This window comes from Oryzias melastigma, linkage group LG13, assembly GCF_002922805.2.
Source record: "Oryzias melastigma strain HK-1 linkage group LG13, ASM292280v2, whole genome shotgun sequence".
Lineage (NCBI taxonomy): Eukaryota > Metazoa > Chordata > Actinopteri > Beloniformes > Adrianichthyidae > Oryzias > Oryzias melastigma.
In genome coordinates, this window is record NC_050524.1 from 12529521 (window position 1) to 12549197 (window position 19677).

General features: G+C 38.1%; 1 protein-coding gene across 12 annotated transcripts in view; it reads right to left on the minus strand.

Annotated features, from left to right (window-relative positions):
• Window positions 1–19677, minus strand: part of ncam1b (neural cell adhesion molecule 1b) — an 84402-nt gene that overhangs the window by 27534 nt on the left and 37191 nt on the right. For 6 of the 12 annotated variants that reach the window (XM_024277566.2, XM_036214978.1, XM_024277568.2 and 3 more), the window contains exons 2-9: window positions 18517–18591; window positions 18091–18303; window positions 15950–16093; window positions 14631–14768; window positions 13712–13829; window positions 12247–12407; window positions 8198–8340; window positions 5620–5643 (exon numbers count right to left, since the gene is read on the minus strand). In XM_024277566.2, coding sequence (XP_024133334.1) covers window positions 5620–5643; window positions 8198–8340; window positions 12247–12407; window positions 13712–13829; window positions 14631–14768; window positions 15950–16093; window positions 18091–18303; window positions 18517–18591 — 1016 coding nt within the window. The remainder of the gene's footprint in view (window positions 1–5619; window positions 5644–8197; window positions 8341–12246; window positions 12408–13711; window positions 13830–14630; window positions 14769–15949; window positions 16094–18090; window positions 18304–18516; window positions 18592–19677) is intronic. The other 6 variants (XM_024277567.2, XM_024277571.2, XM_024277572.2 and 3 more) reach the window with 1 other exon arrangement.

Below are 19677 nucleotides of genomic sequence, written 5' to 3' on the forward strand. Positions count from 1 at the left end.
CTCTGTGGATTTCATGATGTTGATGAAAGTATGTTAAGCATGACAATGGGATGAGATGGCCTACGTAGCAAAGAGGTACTGAAGCGAAACGAGCAAAAATGATAAACAGCCATTTCATCAGGTGCAACGGTGAGAAAATGTCATGTACATGAAAGCAATCTGCTGGAGTAATTGTGGGGCAAAACAGTGAATCAAACCATCAATATTCACATTTAAAAGTGCTTCTGGATTACCCTCATTATCTCAGCAGAGGGCTCCTATAGGTGTGCTTGAGTTAATAAAGCTCCAGCTTAGTTATAGTCCCATTATGCTCATCAGTATTGCTATTCAATTGGTCAAGGCATAAAAGAGAAGCAGAGGGATAATTCCCGCTAAAAGCAGAGCTTTGTGTCAAGAAGAAGATGCTGTAAACTGCCCAGCACAACACACAAAGTTTTACACTTCTACATATGCTAAAGCATTCGACTCTGCTAATCATTTCTGTCTTATTGATAGGCTTTGTGGCATTATGGTTCTCAAACTATCTTAATGGAAGAAAGCAATGTGTTAAATCAGAAAAATTCTTTCTCGTCCTCTTCATGTCACCACTGGTGTACCACAGGGTTCTATCATTGGACCCACTCTTTTCTCCATATATATCAATAACATAGGTGATTCTGTAAGATACTTCTTTATTTATCTTTATGCTGACAACACAGTTTACTCCGTCTGCCCCTCCCTGGACTTAGTGAGGAAACAGCTTCAAGATAGTTTCATGAAATCCAACTTTCCATCTTCAGACTGCACCTAAAGTTTAATGTTACAAAGATAAAAATATTGTGGTTTGGTAAGAAGGGACATCAAATACCTAGCATCAACAAGTGGAGATTTTCCAGAAACTAAGCTGCAAAGTACTCTTTTTCTTACCATTCATTTTGATGCTTAACAATGGAATATGTTGCCAGCGTATTCCTCAGATGCACTTATCTCAGTCCTGATAGGTTGGTAATTAGGATGCTTGGGTCACTTCTATAAAAATAGCAAGTGCTACAATGCAACATCATTCAAAAAACCTCTTCTAGCTTTGAAGTGTATCTTCAAAATTCAAAGGTTGGGGGCATCTTACTCCGTTGTCAGGAACTAGCTATTCTTGCTTCGGGTTCTCCACTGCAGACTGGAGCACTGTGTTTTGGTTAGCACCCTAGCAACCCAACTCTAGCTAGCACACTCTCTTAGTGTCAGCCCGCCAGCTCACATGCTTCCCTCCAATTAACACTCCAATTAACCTCACACGAAAGGTCTTGGGGATTCTGTAGTTGTGGCAATAGAATTTAGAGCAAGGACATACCCCAAGTTTGCTCCAGTTGCCTCAGGCTTGAACATGCCTGATTCGCAATTGAGGCATTGAGCTGTTTTGCTTTTTAAGAGTCTGCAGCGTTTACAAGTTGGTCTATCTGGCGCGGACCCTTACTTGTCTGCCAATAAACACCCACCTGACGATGAAGACGAGTAAGAAGCTTACTCATATAACGAAGGGCGTAGTACAACCGTCTGCGGCGGCTCCTCCCACAGAGGACATTTAAAAACTAAACTACGCAGAAGACTAAGTGGAAGCATTGAATCTTCTCACCTCCGAAGAGGATGAGGATGAGGAAATAAACACCCCATCCACGTATTCAACTGAGATTTTCCAGCCACTAAGCTGCAGACTTTACCTGACATATTATTAACAAATGTTTACTTTAGAGCAGTGTTTCCCAACCCTGGTCCTCGGGGCACACTGTCCTGCATGTTTTCCATGTTGCCCTGCTTATGCACACCTGATTCAGCTCATCATCAGACTCAGCAGAAGCCTGACAATGACAGTCATCAAAGGCAGGTGTGTTTGAGAAAGGTTGGATTAAAAAAATGCTGGACAGTGTGCCCTGAGGACCAGGGTTGGGAAACACTGCTTTAGAGAGAAGGTGACAGAACATTTAAACAAACACAACAGGCGACAACCAAACACAATGGCTTCTTCGGTACTAAGGCAAACAACAATATGGTGATGACACCTCTGGCATTTCTCCTTTTCTTCCCCACTCATTGTCTGTCTGTTCCACAGACAATAATCCTCCCTCTCTGTTCGACGTAAACTGTAATGTCAGCGTGAAGAGGCAAATGTAGCGACAAAAAAATGGAGGAATTCTCTGTGTAACACGTTACTAAACAGACCGCTGGCAATGTTTCATTCTCTGGGTGTCACCAGACGGAAATCTCATGATTATGCATTTCATAGTTCTGTCACATTAACTGCCGGGGCTTGGAGCCTTTCCAGAGCGCCGACAGTCGAGACGTGCTTGCGTCACACAACAACTGACCTCAGAAATAATTTTGTGTTTGGAGAAACGTCTTTCTAAAGGGGTACACAACACTTGAAGAAAGCCTCGTCTTCAAATGCCCCTGACACATAACGTTAATTAAAATTTCCTTCTTGAAGAAAACTATTACTGATGTAACAACCAATAATTCCTCCTCAAGTAATATAGATTTACATTAAATTGGATCTTGAAAAAAACCCTGAAATACACAAGACACTGTGGACAAATAATAATTAAAAAAGGCGTCTTTAATTAAAATTATTGGTTGCATTTATTGGCTTTTTAGTTTTATAACTAGCCTTTTTTTCTCCGTATTGTTTAGAATGACTCAAAAATTCAAGTTTGAAGTTCAAAGAGGAAAACATTTCTTCATGTAAAAAGTCTGAATAAAGCCCTAATTTATAGTTTTTTTTGTAACGACCAGACTAATCTTATAAGCCATTAAACAGAAGTGATTTTATATGTAAACTTGGCAGACGTTTGAACCACAACAGAAAAAATAACCACAGATTAGCAAAAATAAATGAAATGTAAATGTGACTTTAATAAAAGCCACATTTACATTGTGTTTTATTGTGTGGTACTGTAATCCATAGCCCTTCCAATGCTCTTTGCTCATACACAAGGAGCAAGGCTTTTGTCTGCTAATACTTTGCTTTGCACATTATTCAGAGTGAAGTAGATTCCCCCCATAATAACATCTCAAATCCAAGACCAAAGTAGAATAGGATTAGGGTCAAATGAAGGCAGACAAGGATCTTTGTGGCATTTACCAAACACACATACACAAAAAAATCCTCTGCTGCGGGATACAACAGCTTCAGCGTTGATAATGTTAGCTTCTGAGGCATACATGATCATGCAAATGACCCAAAGCAGTTTACAGAACAGTCTTGCAGGAAAATGAGAAGACTGTTGCCCAAAAAGTGTCAAATGCAAAGAAAAACTTGCTAGATGCAAAAAGCTTTACTGTTCTTCCTCTCAGCCCCTTTAATAAATCTGCAGTTTTATACGTGTATTCTGACTAAATCAAACTAATTGACTACCAACTCATATTTTTTGACACTTGGTTTCTCATAAAGCATTCAACGACAAAATGTCAAATAAACTTAATACCCGATTTGCTGGTACAATATGTGTTGCACTGCTCTCACCACCCCTTAATGAGATCCAGGTGTGTGAGCAGGTGAGGACAATGCCCAATCAGGCAGGCTCTACAGCCACACTGTTTAAAAAGGTGGCAGTGTGCTGTGTGGAATGAGCCCTGAGCACACTGCTTCCCTGATGACAGCCGGTAAGGTTATTTTGTTTGGTGAAGGGATATTTTTTGTATTATGTATCCTTTTGGTGTAGTTGTAGCAGATTGTGGTAAATGTTTGACTTTAAGTTAGACTTTTCAGGCCTTTTCAATGTTGGAATGTGTTTTTTTTTTTGTTTGAGGTTTTTCACCTGACTGCCTGACTGCCTGCTGCCACTGCTGTTTGCTGCTGCCACTGCTGTGTCAATGTGGAAATAAATGTGGAAAAAGCAAAGAAGGCTGAGTGAATTCCTTCAACAATCAGGGAACTGGGGCTACTCAAGTCTAGCGACTCAGGGTTTTGGAAAAGGACTTGACAATATGCAAGACTTAAATCAAAACTGCAAATATCAATGTACAATCCAGATAACAAATGAAAGCAGCTGACCGCCAAATTAGCCTAAGAAGTGAAAACTCATTTATATGAGTTACTAATTAATTTCAGCTATTAATCAGCATCGCACATCTGAAGGCACAGCACAGATCAGTCATGGTTGTCTGACCGACAAGAAAATCTCACCTCAAGATGTTAATGAAAACATGCTGCCTGTCACATCTTCTAAAGGATTTCAATTCACCATGTTCACCCCAAATGAATGGCGGAACATTTGTCACATTCATCCCGGATGAAATGAAGCTGCTGTGATGACTGCAGATAGCACGTCGGACGGACGGGTATCAGACGGAGAAAACAATTCAAGACGACCGAACAATTAGCAGCCGTTTCTCTGTGGATCCGTGGGGCGGCCACAGAGAAATTCTCATCTTCACTGACAGTCCAATGCAATCTTGGCAGTTTATTGTGGCTGCTAATCGTTTCTGTAAAGACAGTTTTGAACCGTGCAAACAGCGCAAAACACAATACCACCATTGTCACCTGAGAAAACAACTAGCAAAACTGATAGATATTGCAGGTTAATGTGGTTGGCATTGGCACGATCTAATAGGAGTTTGTGCTTTTTAGAACATATGTGGATGATATGTTATGCTTTAAGTGTTATTCTACCCCACTAATGAGTAGCTACTCATCCATTATGACACCTTAAAATGAAGAAAAAAAAAGGCTTAACTGTCTCTGACAGCAAAAAGAAGAGGAGCTACACCAGCTGGTAGATGTGCTCCACACACACGCTTTCTCGTGGGAGCTCGGCGCTGCGTAAGGGAGTGGAGACGTGTAGACTGTTATTCAGCGATGCGTTCATGTGTGCCCGGCCACTGTTGGTGTGTGGACGGGGGGAGAAGAAAAAAAACAGAAAAGGCTCGTCACGACGAGCGTCACATGGTGGCAGTGTGTTTTGCACTAGAGAGAAATGCTCCAATAAAATGTATTTTTTAACTATCTAACAGACTTGACAGGTGGCTGTAAAATGTCATATTTGCATGGAAGAAGATTGTTGCAGTCTGCTTGTGTTTGAGCAGATTTCAATAAGTGACTAGTCTTTCTTGGAAATAGAATGACGGCAATAAATCTCTTCCACTTCGATATCGTTTTAAACCCAATACTGTTTAAAAAATAGACTTCTATTGGAGCACCCTCAGGTTTGAAGTGAAACCAACATAAATGTTAGACAAACTAACGTATTATGAATATGACAGACAGACTGAGCTCAGCTTGAGTCCAGGCAATCTCATGCTGCAATGAAAAATTTGAAAATGATCAGGTTGAAGCGACACAGAAATGGCGTTTCCTTTTTTTTATAATTAAATTTGTAGCTAATATTAGGAGATGAGCCCAAAATGTTTGCAACCACTTAAAAAAAGAAAGTTTGGAGACCATATTAGCAAATCCTGCAGCAGTCTACATCATAAACCCAGATAGGATCATTCCCTGAGGTTTGCAAGAACCATATGGGAAATTATCTACGAGCAAAGATGATTCGAATTCTGTAGGAGATGCTACAGTTATTTATTTATTTTTTTCACAGCTTAAGGCATCCTTTACTTATTACTCCACTACATTTCTGTGCCACACGGATTTCATACCTGATAGATCCTGTTTAGATGTGCCTGTAGGGAGAAAATGTAGTGTATGTAATGGACTGACTCCAAGATCTCTCTGCGTGAACTGAAGTATATATCTCATGAGCACTCTCTACTTTATTACCTCTCATCTGCAGCAAGACAACAACACCTCCAAGAGACAGCCCATGTAGACAATACATGTATGATATACCAATCAAGCATTCATTGCTTTTGATGGTTTGGTATTGTGTAGAAAAAAAATAGCAAAAGGAACATAGAGGAGATTAATGATGTAATGCGAGTTGTGAACCGAGCATGACAGCATAGTGTTTCCTGATATCATTACACTTGAATTTAACCACTTTTCAATCAATGGCATTAATTGAATATTGGCAAAGTGATTGAAAAACAACAAAAAAATTAAGGATTCAAGTGCTCATTAGGTAGCTGACATAGCTCAGCTGCCTTGATTTACATGCTTATTTCGGGAATGCCACAGTTGTGTTTGTCTGAGATGGCGTTCTCTGCACTGGGGGAACTCCAGTCGAATGTGAATTTGTTTCTTTTTTGCGGGGCTGAATTTTTATGGGGATAATTACACGAGACCCACTGAGCGGTCTCAAGGCAACTGCTAATTATGGGGAAATGATCAGAACCATAAAGCTTGTTAGAGGCACTTTTGCAATGACAGCGACCCATGCCCCACCCCCACCCAGCCATAACAATTCACATATAGCTTGAAAGTGCAGCTTGTTAGAGATTCAATTCTTCTCTTTCACCAGTGTGCTGCAGCTTTGTCCTTTTTCTTTGATGATTGTTGCTCGCTGTATCCCAATTTCACAAAGTGCATCGCTACAAAAACAAGCAATGCCCTTTCCCATTTTGCTCACCATGGAGATATAGAAAAGGCACGAGGAAGGCAGTCTTCAAACACATACAGGTAGCTTTGCAGATATTGTGAATTCTTTCAGGAGACAAAGCACACAGTATCTAGAGGCTCAAAGGCTGGAGCCAGATGCATGAAGCTTTTTTTGTAGTTTATTTCTCCAGGTATTAGGTTATGTAAATGTGGAATTCTCTAAATTTCCAAAATAGTAAGATTGAGGACATTCGCAGAAGTTTAATCCCTACAAACAGCTTAAACCCCAAATTGCTACTTACACTCTGTGACATAAAAGAACTGGAGCTATAAGGAATACGAAACACTGACATAATAAACGTTTTTTTTTTTTTTTTGTTATTGTTTGGGTGGTTACAGTTGTGCAATTACAAATTAGAGAAGGAATCAAAAAAGGTTTGAATTTAGAGACAAAAGATCCAACAAAAGAAAAAGGGAAGAGTGTTTAAAAGTAAGAAATAGGTAAACTTATAGGGCCCGCAGGTGCTACCCAACCCACGCGCCCACCCACTCCACACCAAAGCCGCCCTCTAAAATTGCCAAGTCTTAGATTTTGCCACAAAATTGCTGCCAAGTCGTAGGTCGTGTGGACATCCCATAATAATTTCAAAACCTTCTTTGGATATCTCTGACACATGTAAGTTGGGTTTGTTTGGGGATTTTTTTTTTCCTAATGTAATTTTTTTGCTGAGTCAGTAAATTTGTTTTACGTTCATTTTTTTTTTTGTTTTCCGCGCCCAAAATTTTAACATTGTCATACTGTATGTTGTATTGTTTCGTTCAGCTTGTTACAACTTCTAATTGCAGCATTTTTTCCAAAGAACGCTCACAATGATGCTCGAGAAGTTGCAAGACGATCGATGAAAATCTCTAGGACGAGTTTTTGTTAGTAGCTGGTACTAAAGGTACTTTTTTTTAATTCAAGATGGTGGCCTCTTCCCAGGGTCAAAGGTCAATCAAACTTCTGTGGTGGTTGTAGACTTAAAGTGGCATCGTGTGTGTGAAGTTTTGTAAAAATTGCAGGGACAGAAGTGTCGTTTTCCCATTTTATTTGACAATAGGAAAATCCCCAAATCTCACACTTTGCCACAAAATGGCCTCAAGCCGTCGGTCATGTGCCAATCTCATTATAATTTCAAATGTTTTTTTGGATATACCCGACATGTGTGTTTTGGTTTCGTTTGTGTATTTTGAATTTTTTTAATTTTTGGGTCCATAAGTGATTTTCGGCCCATTCATTTTTTTACGGTTTTGCTCGTTGTGATTTGCTCGTTGTGAGGGTTGATGCGCTTCACTGTGTGCAAAATACATTTTTGCCGGGCACCAAGTTTGTGCAAATTTTGATGACTTTTCGCGCATGTGGCAACGGTCAAATTTTCACTCAAAGGCACAAAAATCTTTACAACTGCAAAATCAACACGGTCCTTGCAATCAGTGACTGCTGCCGGCCATTAAATTAAAAGGGCTATTTTAATACAGTTATTCCTAGTTTTACACTTGAAAAAGTGTGCATGAAAAGTGTGCATGTATGCTGATAAGGGCAGATCATTTAACAAATGCTGCTTCTTAAAAGTACTGGTATGAAGGGAATGGTGTGATGAATTGTTCATGCATCCAGCCCCAGAAAGAAAAAAATTTTGAAACCTGGATACCAAATTATTCAGACGCATTCATCCAGACATTTTGCCAGAGGGATTTTACCTGCTCGCCCTCGGTGAACACATGATCACCGGAGCTCCAGGAGATGGTGGGAGTTGGATCTCCTGAAGCCTCACAGGTCAAAGTGACCTGCTCCTCCATCTCCGAGGACGTCTGGTTCACAATGTATGTGATCTTGGGCTTAACTGTAAGACAAGAATTGAAGTTAATAGAGTGTAGCAGAAAACTATAAACTAAGAGCTGGACTTTGGATTTCTTGCATGTTTTGAATGCAATCGATCGATTCGCTTTCTTTTAACTTGGTGAAACCGTCAAGCCGCAGTGAAAATGGATTCATCTTAAAGAAAGGCAGAGCACAACATGACACGAGCAGATCAAAGCCAAGTATTACATTACAGGCATGTTGATGAGTGCTCCTCACTGCGCTCATCATTTCTATTCCCCTTCATGAATGCACAAAATAAACCAATAATACTCTTACTTATGCATGAGCTGGATCCACTTTACTTTTGTGAATATCAAGAAAATGCAGCCTTGGACAACCTTGGCTTGCAGGGCAGACATAAAAAGATATTTTTTTGATAAAACATATATTTAAGGTTGGCCCGGGTGACCTGAAGCTACCTGTAATTAAGCTCCTCACTGTTTGGACTGCTGGAGGCCATCCTATGATGCACGGGGTGCTTTTTCCTGGTTTCTGTCTCCATTTATTGGATATGTTTCAATGTTTTTGTGTTTATTTATATTCTTCCAGTCCTCTGCAACCCCAGCTAGGGTTGAGTATTGGCAAGAGTCTGGCGATGCGATATTTATCACGGTACACACTTCATGATACGATATGTATCACAGTATATCCCAAGACAATATTTCACGATTTTTTAATATTATGATTTAGGAATTATCTGAATATTAATACATTTAGCACAAAAGTAAAACAGTAAAATACATGTTATTTAATGATCAGAACATAAAGCATTTCAACTGTATCTCATAAACAAGTTGATTTTATTCAAGCTAATTTATGGTGCTTTTATTTTGGTAATTTACAAAACAGTTAATTGGAAAACAAAAGTGAGACTGAACTACATGTTTGCTTTTAAATAATAATTAAATATCACCTTGACTGTATTTTCAATCGATACAAGTATCGCCGAATAAAATATCACAATATTTCACTGAATTGATATTTTCTTACACCGCTAACCCCAACTGGATGAAGCAGAAATGTTCTAAAACTAAATCTGGTTGTGCTAAAGGGAAGTCTTTCTTAAAAATATATATATTTTACTCTCATTCACCAATCTATGATTCCTTTCCTTGGCCAATTAAAAATAAGTTTTCTTCTTTTTTTCAGGCTTTTTCTTCCTCTTTAAATAAAATCTGGTAAATGTTGCTTAAACTTGTCTGAATTCTAACTAGCATCTAAATGAAAGCATGTGCAGACATTGAAAATATTACCAAGCAGTGGGTATATTCTTATGAATGTTTCATGTGTAGCTGCAGGGTGGTTCATGCATGTTTTCTTCTACCATCACACTGGAGGAATACCACCTTTTGAACCACATGCTCCTCCTTTTACTCTGCAGCACTCTCCTATTGACATAGTGGCAGGGGTAGTGTTGCTAATGAGCACTCAAAAAGTGATTGTTCCACTGGCCAACAGAATTTAGGGCCGTAGTGAATCGTTTTCTTGCCTGTAGGAGACAGTAGGTAGCTGTTCTGACACTTCCCTGAGCCCATGTTATCAGGGAATACGTACATTAGCAGTACATACCACTTTGATAAATCATCACATTAAGAAAAACTGGCTAATGGCCATAATGAGGCATGTTGTTTACTGCCTGGCTTGGACATGCGTCATGCATCTTCACCCTTAACAACAACACATTCTGAGCTTTTAGAAGGTGTGATGATTAACTGTTATTTCTTACAAACCCAAAGGAGCACGTTACAGCAAAGCATTCAACACTGAAGCTTATTTATCTATGATGTCCTAACATGAATTATGATTTTCTCAGGCAAAAAAAAAAATCCTCAGAAAATGAAAGTTTTTGGTGTCAAATGACAACATTAATGGGGTGGCATTTTATGAGCACTTAAAATGATGGGAAAACCATTGGGTAAATAATTAATGCTTGCTGTGTGTTCACAATAAAAGATCAATTGAAAATACTTTTAATGTCCAAACTGTCAAGTTGATCCCTGTGTAGCAATGAGCCGAGCACTGAAACTCATGCATCTTTTAAAAGAGATGTAAAGCTGCAGACTTTATTGCTGCTTCAATCAGCCAAAAATACAACTTTTCTTCAAGTGACCCAGGCCACACACAAACCCACACTCTCCTAAGTACACAATTCACTAAGCATCTATAAAATTTGCAAATTCTAATAAAATAAAAACTAACCCAAAGTTGTCATAAATGGGAAATAAAGCAGTCTAAATCAAGAGGGTCCGCTAAAAAGAGGGAACGAGATTTTTGTTTAGGGGTCAAATTAGACTGTTTAACATGGGAGTCATTAGGAAATTTCTTCCTGCAGCAACTTGACTCTAGAAGTTTTTGGTGCAGAATTTGGTCCTTCATTTGTGCCATTACTACTCGTTACATATTGCACTATATATATAGTGTGTTTGCCATTTTGTAGTGCTGCCCAAATGTACAATTCCAAAATCAAGTGCCCTAAAAATTTCCTAGAAGTCTTTGCGAAAAACCGGTGGGCTTGTGCTCATTAAATTACTGAATATAGACTATAATGCATTGCAGTCAAACAATTTTAGGGAAAAAATTTGTTTAATTTTTTTTTTTTTTTTTAATAAACCCTTAATGTTTTCATCATCAGACTGAACTGCTTTTAAAATCCAGGACACTAGGTATTCCTGCAATTTTTTTAGTAGTTAGGGCTTAGGGTGGGAATTTGGACATAGCTCTAGTATCCCCATTGACTGCATATAGGAACTGGACAGTGACCCCTCTCCCATCGCTTGCCAAATAGGAAGTACCTGCTGGCTCCAAAAAGCCAAAGTCCCATAGACTTCTATTTGTCAGGATAACCAGTCTTGCTCTGCTACCTTCTTTAACATGTTCTTGCTAATCCCAATTTTTATCATATTGGTTTATACAGGGCAAGTTATTGAATTCTAAACTGGCCAATCAGATTCCTCTATAAAACTTTGTGGTTTCACGTTGAATGTTTGAAACATTTGATTGACAGATTTCATCTAAGTGGTAGGGGTGGGGACTTCCAACAAGCTCACTCCTGATTGGTAAGAGTAATTGCATAAAAATGTTGACTCAGACTGTCTTGGACCGATCTCTGTTTACTGATGACGTCTGGCTCAAACAGGGCAGCATCCATAATGGCAAAAAATGAACTTCATTTGGGACAGAAGTAAGCTTTCTAGGTGTGACATCACATTCACTTGGTCTCATACGGTCAATGGGTTTGCCTCAGATTCTGTAGGAGTAATGAGACCTTGAAAGTGTTGCCTTTTGATCATATGAAATAAAATCAAATAAATATAGCACTGAACCATGGCACTTTTTTTCCCAAACATTTTTTTTTTATGAACACTGGATCTAAGTTAATTCCAGAATATTTTCCAGTAACCAAAGTTAAATGTAACAAGAAAAAATTAAGTGTAATATTTTTAGTCATGTAGTAAAATAAATAAAGCAGATAGCAACATGTTTTGGCATGTGTCATGAGTAATTTAAGTGTTTTTTTAAGCTTAACTTAAACTAGCAAGTTATCATTACATTTAATAATACAATGACTTACCTTTATTGTGTTATATATTAAACGTATAATTGTCAACAGTTACAATGTACTGGGAATAAAAAACATATTTGAAAGTATTCCATTGTGCTAGTTCCTGCTTTGTTCCTCTAGGCTATATCCCTTTAAAAACAACCCACACTAAAGCAACACCTTACCCTTATCTGCCTTTAAAAAGAGAAAAAAAAATAGACTATTGTTCTTCTTCTTCTTCCCCCACATACAGTACACGCTCATATTCCTCAGTCCCACTCACTTGGAACATTACATACTGCAAAAGGTTCCTATGTGTTCCATGTATAAAACAATCTGTCTTACCAAACACTCTCAGGCTGAGTTCCTTGTCATCTTTCCCAGCTTTGTTCTTGGCAATGCAGGTGTACTCTCCTTCATCCAGTTTGGTGACATCCATTATGGTAATTTCAGAGCCATCTTCATTAAAACTGTACTTCTCTCCTGTCTCAAGGTCAACTCCATTTCTGTGAGAATCAGAAAAGTGTTTAACACAACATGAGTTTATTCAAAAAGTCACTTACTTGATTTTATAAGTCAAAATGAAAGGCAAAGGGATAGTTGGGGAAAAAAGTTTTGTCTCAAAACTAAATGAATTGAGTTTATTGGGGGCATTTTATTTTCTAAGCTCTTGACCTTCACAGCTAATTTAAATAAAAGCCAACAGTTGAGTGAAAATTGCCAGTCAAGGTTAAAGTAGGGGTATTTCTTAGCTCCAGATCAGATTGAAAGTTTGTTTTCAGATCGAGTGAACATTTCAGCGGTTGCTGTAAAACTGGATACAGGGGCAACAAAAGGCTAAGAGCCCGGGCCAACTGTAGTTCTTAGGCCATTTGAACTTCGGTGAACCATGGTTTGTCGTGTTGACTGCTGTCTTGGAAACAGAATGAATGGGAACAGTTCAACAGAGCGGGATCCTGTCAATGGGAGTATTGAGATACACAGATAATGTGGCTTTTGTTGACATGCTTCTCTTGGTGTCCTTTAGTGTCCTATTGCAATGAATAAATCAGAAGATAATCTCTAATAACCAAACGTCTTTTGTACAAACACAAACGGACTTTCAGTTTTACTAATTTATGGAGGTGCACACGGATTGATGTATAAATATATTTATAAATATTTATCTATAACAGAGTTGTCCCTCATTGTACAAGCAAGAAGAAAAAATGTGACTTCCTCTTTCTTTAGACAAGATATTCAATCCAGTAAAAGCCCTATTCACATCAGAATGTTAAAGTAACCAGATAAAACTTTTTTTTCTTCAATTGTACAGTCTGTACTCCATGATTTTGTCTAATTCACATATGTATGGAGTTTCTTTTGCATTTTCTTTTTGTCTAAAATATGCAAAGTGTACCACAAAAGTAAGAGGTTATTGTCGCCAATTCAAACCAACAGTTTAATGCAATCTTTCTTGTTGATGCAGACGCGCAATGGACTAAAATCTTTTTATTTGCAAGGTTTTATGCAGAAAGTGATGCAACAACTGTGGAAAAACAGTGGAAAAATGTTTGGATGCAGAAACCATTTTTGTAGGATGATAATTGATTTTTCTTTGTTAATACACAACCCTAATGTTTTTATTAGCTCCGCCTCTCTAGATAGTGAAGCTCTGACAGTGCAGTTTGTGTCATCATGTTGTGTTTATTATTTTGAAAGACAACCAAGATCACAACAAAACATTTCAGTACACCAGAAAATCATTTTTTATAATATTATATATGTTTGTAGTTCAGCTTAACAGTTTCTACTTGTCTGTGGAGCTTACCTTGTCCAGGTCACCATGGGCTCAGGATAGCCATCAACAGCACAAGTCATTTTGGCGGGCTGGCCAACATCTGCAGTGGCATTCAGTTCTGACTGCAATATTCTGACAGTGGGGCGAACTGAGATGTTGGGAAAGAGACATTTATACAACAACAGACAAATATATTTCAACAAAATATAACATACTTTTTTATTTGCAAATAGATAAAAGAAACAGTTTAAAGTCCAACTCCAACAATATCTTTTTCTACTTTTAAATCATTCCAGTTGTCTTTTAACTGTGATATCGCAATTTATATCCCAGCATTCCTTTGTTTACACTCTCTCTTAGCAAAAAATTAGAGAAAAAAAAAATTGGTGAGCAATATTGGAGCTACCCAGCCGTACAGTTTAGATCCAGATGCCATCTCAGACGAGGAAAATGAAGACATTAATGCATCGATTTATCCACAGGTGGAGTATTCAAAATTAAAGTTGAGAAAGTGAGATTTTGGCCCGCCCATGTCAGTTGCTGCATCATAAGTCAGAGCTTTTTTCAAACATCCACTTTTCATTTGATTCATCGTGATTTGAATAAAGAAGTACTCAGAAACGCAGTTTTAACTTGTTAAAAACACAATTTTCAATGGAGTGGGTCTTTAAAGGCTGGATGCATCTTTCTAGGATATAGATGGAGACAACAAACCAAAAACAACATGGACAAAAACTGTATAAAAACAAACATTCAAAATACAAGCTTAAAGTGAAAGGAAACAGAATTCATTAGCAGAGTTGCTCCGGGCAACTGCCTCCACAGTGATAAGAGGCACATTCACCCTCCAAGCATCCGCAGTTTACTTAAGTGTCAAAGGACACCTGTTGGAACAAAACATGCCCCAACGGTACATAAAAAGGGAGGAATAAAAAAAAAGGATGCTGACCGTTTACAATGACCTTGATGATACGCAGATCAATCTCGCCGCGGGCCATGAGGCGCGCCTCACATGTGTATGAGCCCTCATCTGTTTTCTTTATGCCGTGGATCTGAAGGTGGTTGTTGCTTAGTACTTTGAAACGAACTGTTAGGGTAAGGAGGGAACAATCTTTATCAGACATTTATATAAGCAAAACTTTTACCAGGAAATCATTTTTAGTTTTAACTGGTAGGTGTAGGTGCAGAAATAACTGATCTTTGGTCTGTATCAATTCACAATATTATTCCTTTTTTTCCCCAGCCTACTTAATGAAAGGTCAAGGTTAAGTAATGGACTATAATTTGATAAAAGGACAATACCACATTAAAAAATTAAGTCAAAAAAGAAAAATAAAAGGTAAAAAAGCAATTTAATTAGGCTAGAGAGGCACTTGAAGCAAAAATAAAGGAGATTATGAAGGATTTGAATTATTCAAAACTAAAATAAAAGACCTATCTGCTTATACAGCTAACATATTGCACTTTTAGCTCAATCTTCTTGTATGAATAAAAGAAAAAAAAAATCTAAATAAAAGTTAGAATAATTGGACATTTTTTCCCCTTATCCATGATTGCTTTGTCATAAAAATATACAATTTATCTACTTGTCTGATCTAACTGAGCAAAAACCCAGCTGGTTATGTTAAACTGGAGATATCATTCTTGACCATTCAGCCTAACTAAGGTACATCACTCTATTCTACCACAACCACTATTTCCAACACTGTTAAGACAAAAAAAAAACAACCAAATGTTTCATGATATCCTTCTGTTTGTGCTAAGTGGTGAATGAAAAAAAAACATATCCGTGTAATAATCCAAAATATTATTACTACAACCCACGCATGAGCTGGAGTTATTATTTCTTTGTGAAAAAAATCAACACAATTATATTGGTTGGTGTCAAAAGGGAAAATACCAGAGTCGGTTGTGTTTTCAAATTCAGACCAAATTAATTTCGTCTTTCATGTGCAGGCTGAACCCCAGAGAAGAAAGGCACCAGCAGCACCGCGTCAACAGTTCCAAGATTCTGGCATTGGGAAATCTGCTAATATCATATCAAGCGCCTTTCAGTGGATCCTTTGCCATTTAAAATTCACCCTTAAAGATATGTGTTAAAATATTGAATTTAAATAAATATTGAATTGAAATTATTAACATGAGAAATTCTATATACAACCATGGAGCAATAAAATATATACATATTTACTGATTTAATTATGTCAACAATTGGAAAATATTAACATTTTACACATTAAGTCATAAACAGCAACAAATTTCTCTCACCATCTTTTTCCATCTGTATTTTGGTGCCTTTATACTTCCAGAGGACAGTTGGTGAAGGGGAACTGACGACATCGCAAACTATGTTGGCAATGTCTCCAACGGTGAATTCTTGAGGGGAGGGTGCATTTGTAAAGGTAATTTTTTCTGTCATAAAAAAACAACATAACAACAGATTATTACTCATGAAACCACATTTATGTAGAGCTTTAGGATTGCACTAAATTTACAGATATGTCTTAGGTTGTTTAAAGAAAAGGGCAAAAATCTCTGCCAAACCACCAGTGTGAATCAGTCAAAGCTGACTCACTGTAGCGACACCTGACTGCTTGTATCAAAAGGTGGACAACAAACCAAAAGTACGCAGCACAATTTGAGCAAACTGGCAATCCTTACATTTTCCTAGCACTACAATATTACGAAAAACAAATGGCTGACTTCAAAGAATATTTACAGTTCATTCACAATTCTGAAACCCAAACGACCCGACATAAAAAATACGCTCACATCGCTCTTTCCAACAGGTCTTCAAGTGACCGCTTTCAATGAAAAGTCTATCACACGGTCTATCTGTGTGTTGTAGGCTTCAGTGTTGAAAACTCGTGTGATTATGCGCTGCTAAGCAAGTTTCTACGACCGTTTTTTGCTTTTCCTAAAAAATGTGCCTTTAAAATTAGTTTGTGCTATATTGGAATAGAGTTGTTAAAAAATAAAATAACCTGGAGATTTGCAAGATTTACACGGCCTTGACATTTTGAACGTCTTCCAACTGTAAGTATCAGATAAGGACAATCCAGTGTTACCATCGTGTGCTAAATGCACGTTCAAGAACATGCTTTTAGCTAGTACCGGACATGTGACGCATGTTCAAGAACGCGCTTAGCGCGTTCTTGAACATGCGTCACATGTCCGGTGTGAACATAGCATTAAGCCTTTAAAGCCAAGGATTGGTAGTTAAACTGCAGAGAGCTATTTTATTTAGGTAGATGTAGAAACATTAATTTAAGGCTTAAATTATATAAAGAAGTCTGAATAAAGTTGAGTTTATTACTTAACATAATACATTTTGAATGTAAATGTATTATGAATGTAAAACTTGACCTTAGTGAATAGCAGTCTTTGTTAACCGATGAGTGTTTGCAAATGTGAACATGGTCTTATTGATGGTACACTTCAGCCGCACTAAAGGTTTGAATGCATGAACATAAAGTTAGCTAATGAAAAAAATCAAAAGAAGAGAGAATTTAACTAAAAACTCTATTCTGCAAGAAAATATCCACAGTCTTATTTTGCTTTTTAGCTTCCCTCTCCAGCGTTTTCTGATATAGAAATGAATCCAGACAAACGAAGAGCTGGCATACTGTCGCCCATCAGTTTTACATTTTAGGGAGTTGAAGCTCTAGGCTGCAGTGGGTTAGTGGACTCTGGAGCATTTCTGCTCATTAAGAATTTAAATTACACTGGCCCTGTGCGTGCACGGACACAGGAACTACAGAATCCATGTAATACTGCGAGGCAAACGTTCCTGCTTCCCAGTCCATGGGAGGACTTGGCGTGAGCACAAGTGCTATGGCACAAAATCTACTTTCAAAACTGTGGGAGTTTGTTTGTGTGCTGCTTAAAATCAGTTCCACTGAGCTAATCAAGTTTACAAATAGCTATATTAGCCTTAAGAAAGCACATTTTTCCCAAGCTAATCTAGCAGTGATGGAACCAAACTGCAAACCGAAAAAGCTGAAATTGCTTCAGAAAATAATGCACAAACTAATGCTTTTTGCTTACACGCATGACTCCCTCGAGAAAAACAACAAAAAAACATAAAACAGGCAGAAAAATAACATAAATGTTCGATTTGGAAAGGATTTTATGTGGTATGGACATTTGCTGATGGTTTGCATTCAAAGGAAATAAAAGCCATTAATCACATGAAATGCACAACAGACAGGATCATTAAACAGCCTTCTTCTTCGACCGCTTACTGAGGTGATGAAAAATCTTCACTTAAAAAAAAAAACCAGTACCATTTTGCCCTTGAGCAGTCGAGAAAACACAAGGAGTTCAAAAAACAGGATTATTTTCACGTTCCTGCACTCATGACTTCCCAGTTTGGAGATAAAGATGGATCGGGCAGAGGAGATACTTACGGAAGATTTTTACATTGACAGTGGACTCTGCTTGTTTGTCTGCGCGGGTAGCAACACACTTGTAGGTCCCAGCATTTTCATTCCCAGCTTTGTAGAGTGTGAGGGTGGAGGATGAGTCATCATTACGGGTTACCGTTATGTCTGGTCTGTTCGGCTCTATTCTGTCCCCACTCGGTCCAAACCAGTCTATATGCTTGGCCGAGCCATCGACTACTGTAGAGCAAGGAGAGAAAAAAAGCGCAAAAAAGACAAATTTTACAACAGTGGAGTCAACCACTGCCATCAGATAATCCACCGCGTGCCCTAAAGGTGCTGGTGAGTTTTGATGGAATTTTTTTTCTTTTATCTTTTTTTATTGTTCACTCCAAATACTGCTAAATGAGATTTAAAAGGTAGAGATGAAGTAAGGACTGTCTAAAAGCATACCTTCACACATGAAGAATTTGGACTCCCCGAGGCTGATCTCACCATGGGCTGGTATGATCTGCACTTCCAAACAAACTACAAATAGAAAAAAGATATAAAAACAAAATCAGAATAACAACAAATTAAGAACAAACTATTATTAAAATGGTACTTTAGGGTTAGTACACTTCTTCATGTTATATACACCAACAACAGAATATAGTTTGTTTGCTGTTCGCAACAGTTTCAATAAACTTAATGGCCACAGTCAACTTAGGGAAAAGAAACTGATTGGTTATGATAATCAATGAGGAGTTTTCCAGCAAGTTCTAAAATATGACCCATCCTACATTGCCATTGACTCCAGAACATGATGTTAGATTTGTGAGCAAGGAGGATCCAGGATAAAATATTTCACTGTGAAGACAAAGAAGAAGTAGACGGACACAAAGAACTTCCGTCCTGTAAACTCCTGCTGCACACAGGCAGAAACCGTTAGCGCCATGGTGCCAAAAACTTCACAACGCGTTTTATAAACACTTCATGTAACATTAACATGTCAGACATGAGTGTGCAACTCAAAGAGAGATTTGAAAGAAACAAATGGAACTTGTGCTCCACCCCAGGCTTTTATTCTTCCTCTGTTGGCAGTACAACATTCACACAAGACTGCATAAGAAACCAAAATAAAAAGTTGGATATCAACCATTTTATTACTCTCTGTATTATTATCATAACAATAAATCATTGCAGCCCTGGACCTTCACCTAATGGACCTGGAAATTGAAGAAGTGCCATTTGTTATGGTCTGCACAGTGGTTAGTGGTTAGCGCTCTCGCCTCACAATGAAAAGGCCTTGGTTCAAGTCCCAGAGGGATTCTTTCTGTGTGGAGTTTGTATGTTCTCTCCGTACATGCGTGGGTTTTTCTTCAGGCACTCTGGCTTCCTCCCACAGTCCAAAAACACGCTTTACACCGAGTCGTCCCTTAAGCGTGAACATGAGTTTGTGTGGCCCTGTGATGGGACTGGACGAGCTGTCCAGGCTGTACCCCGCTTGACAAAAGGGTACACTGGAAACTGTTTGATCCTTGCAAAGATTTAAACCCTTATTTTTTTTTACATTTAAGATACCAGATTTTAAGTTATTAAACTAATCTTTGCTCTACACCAGGGGTCTCAAAC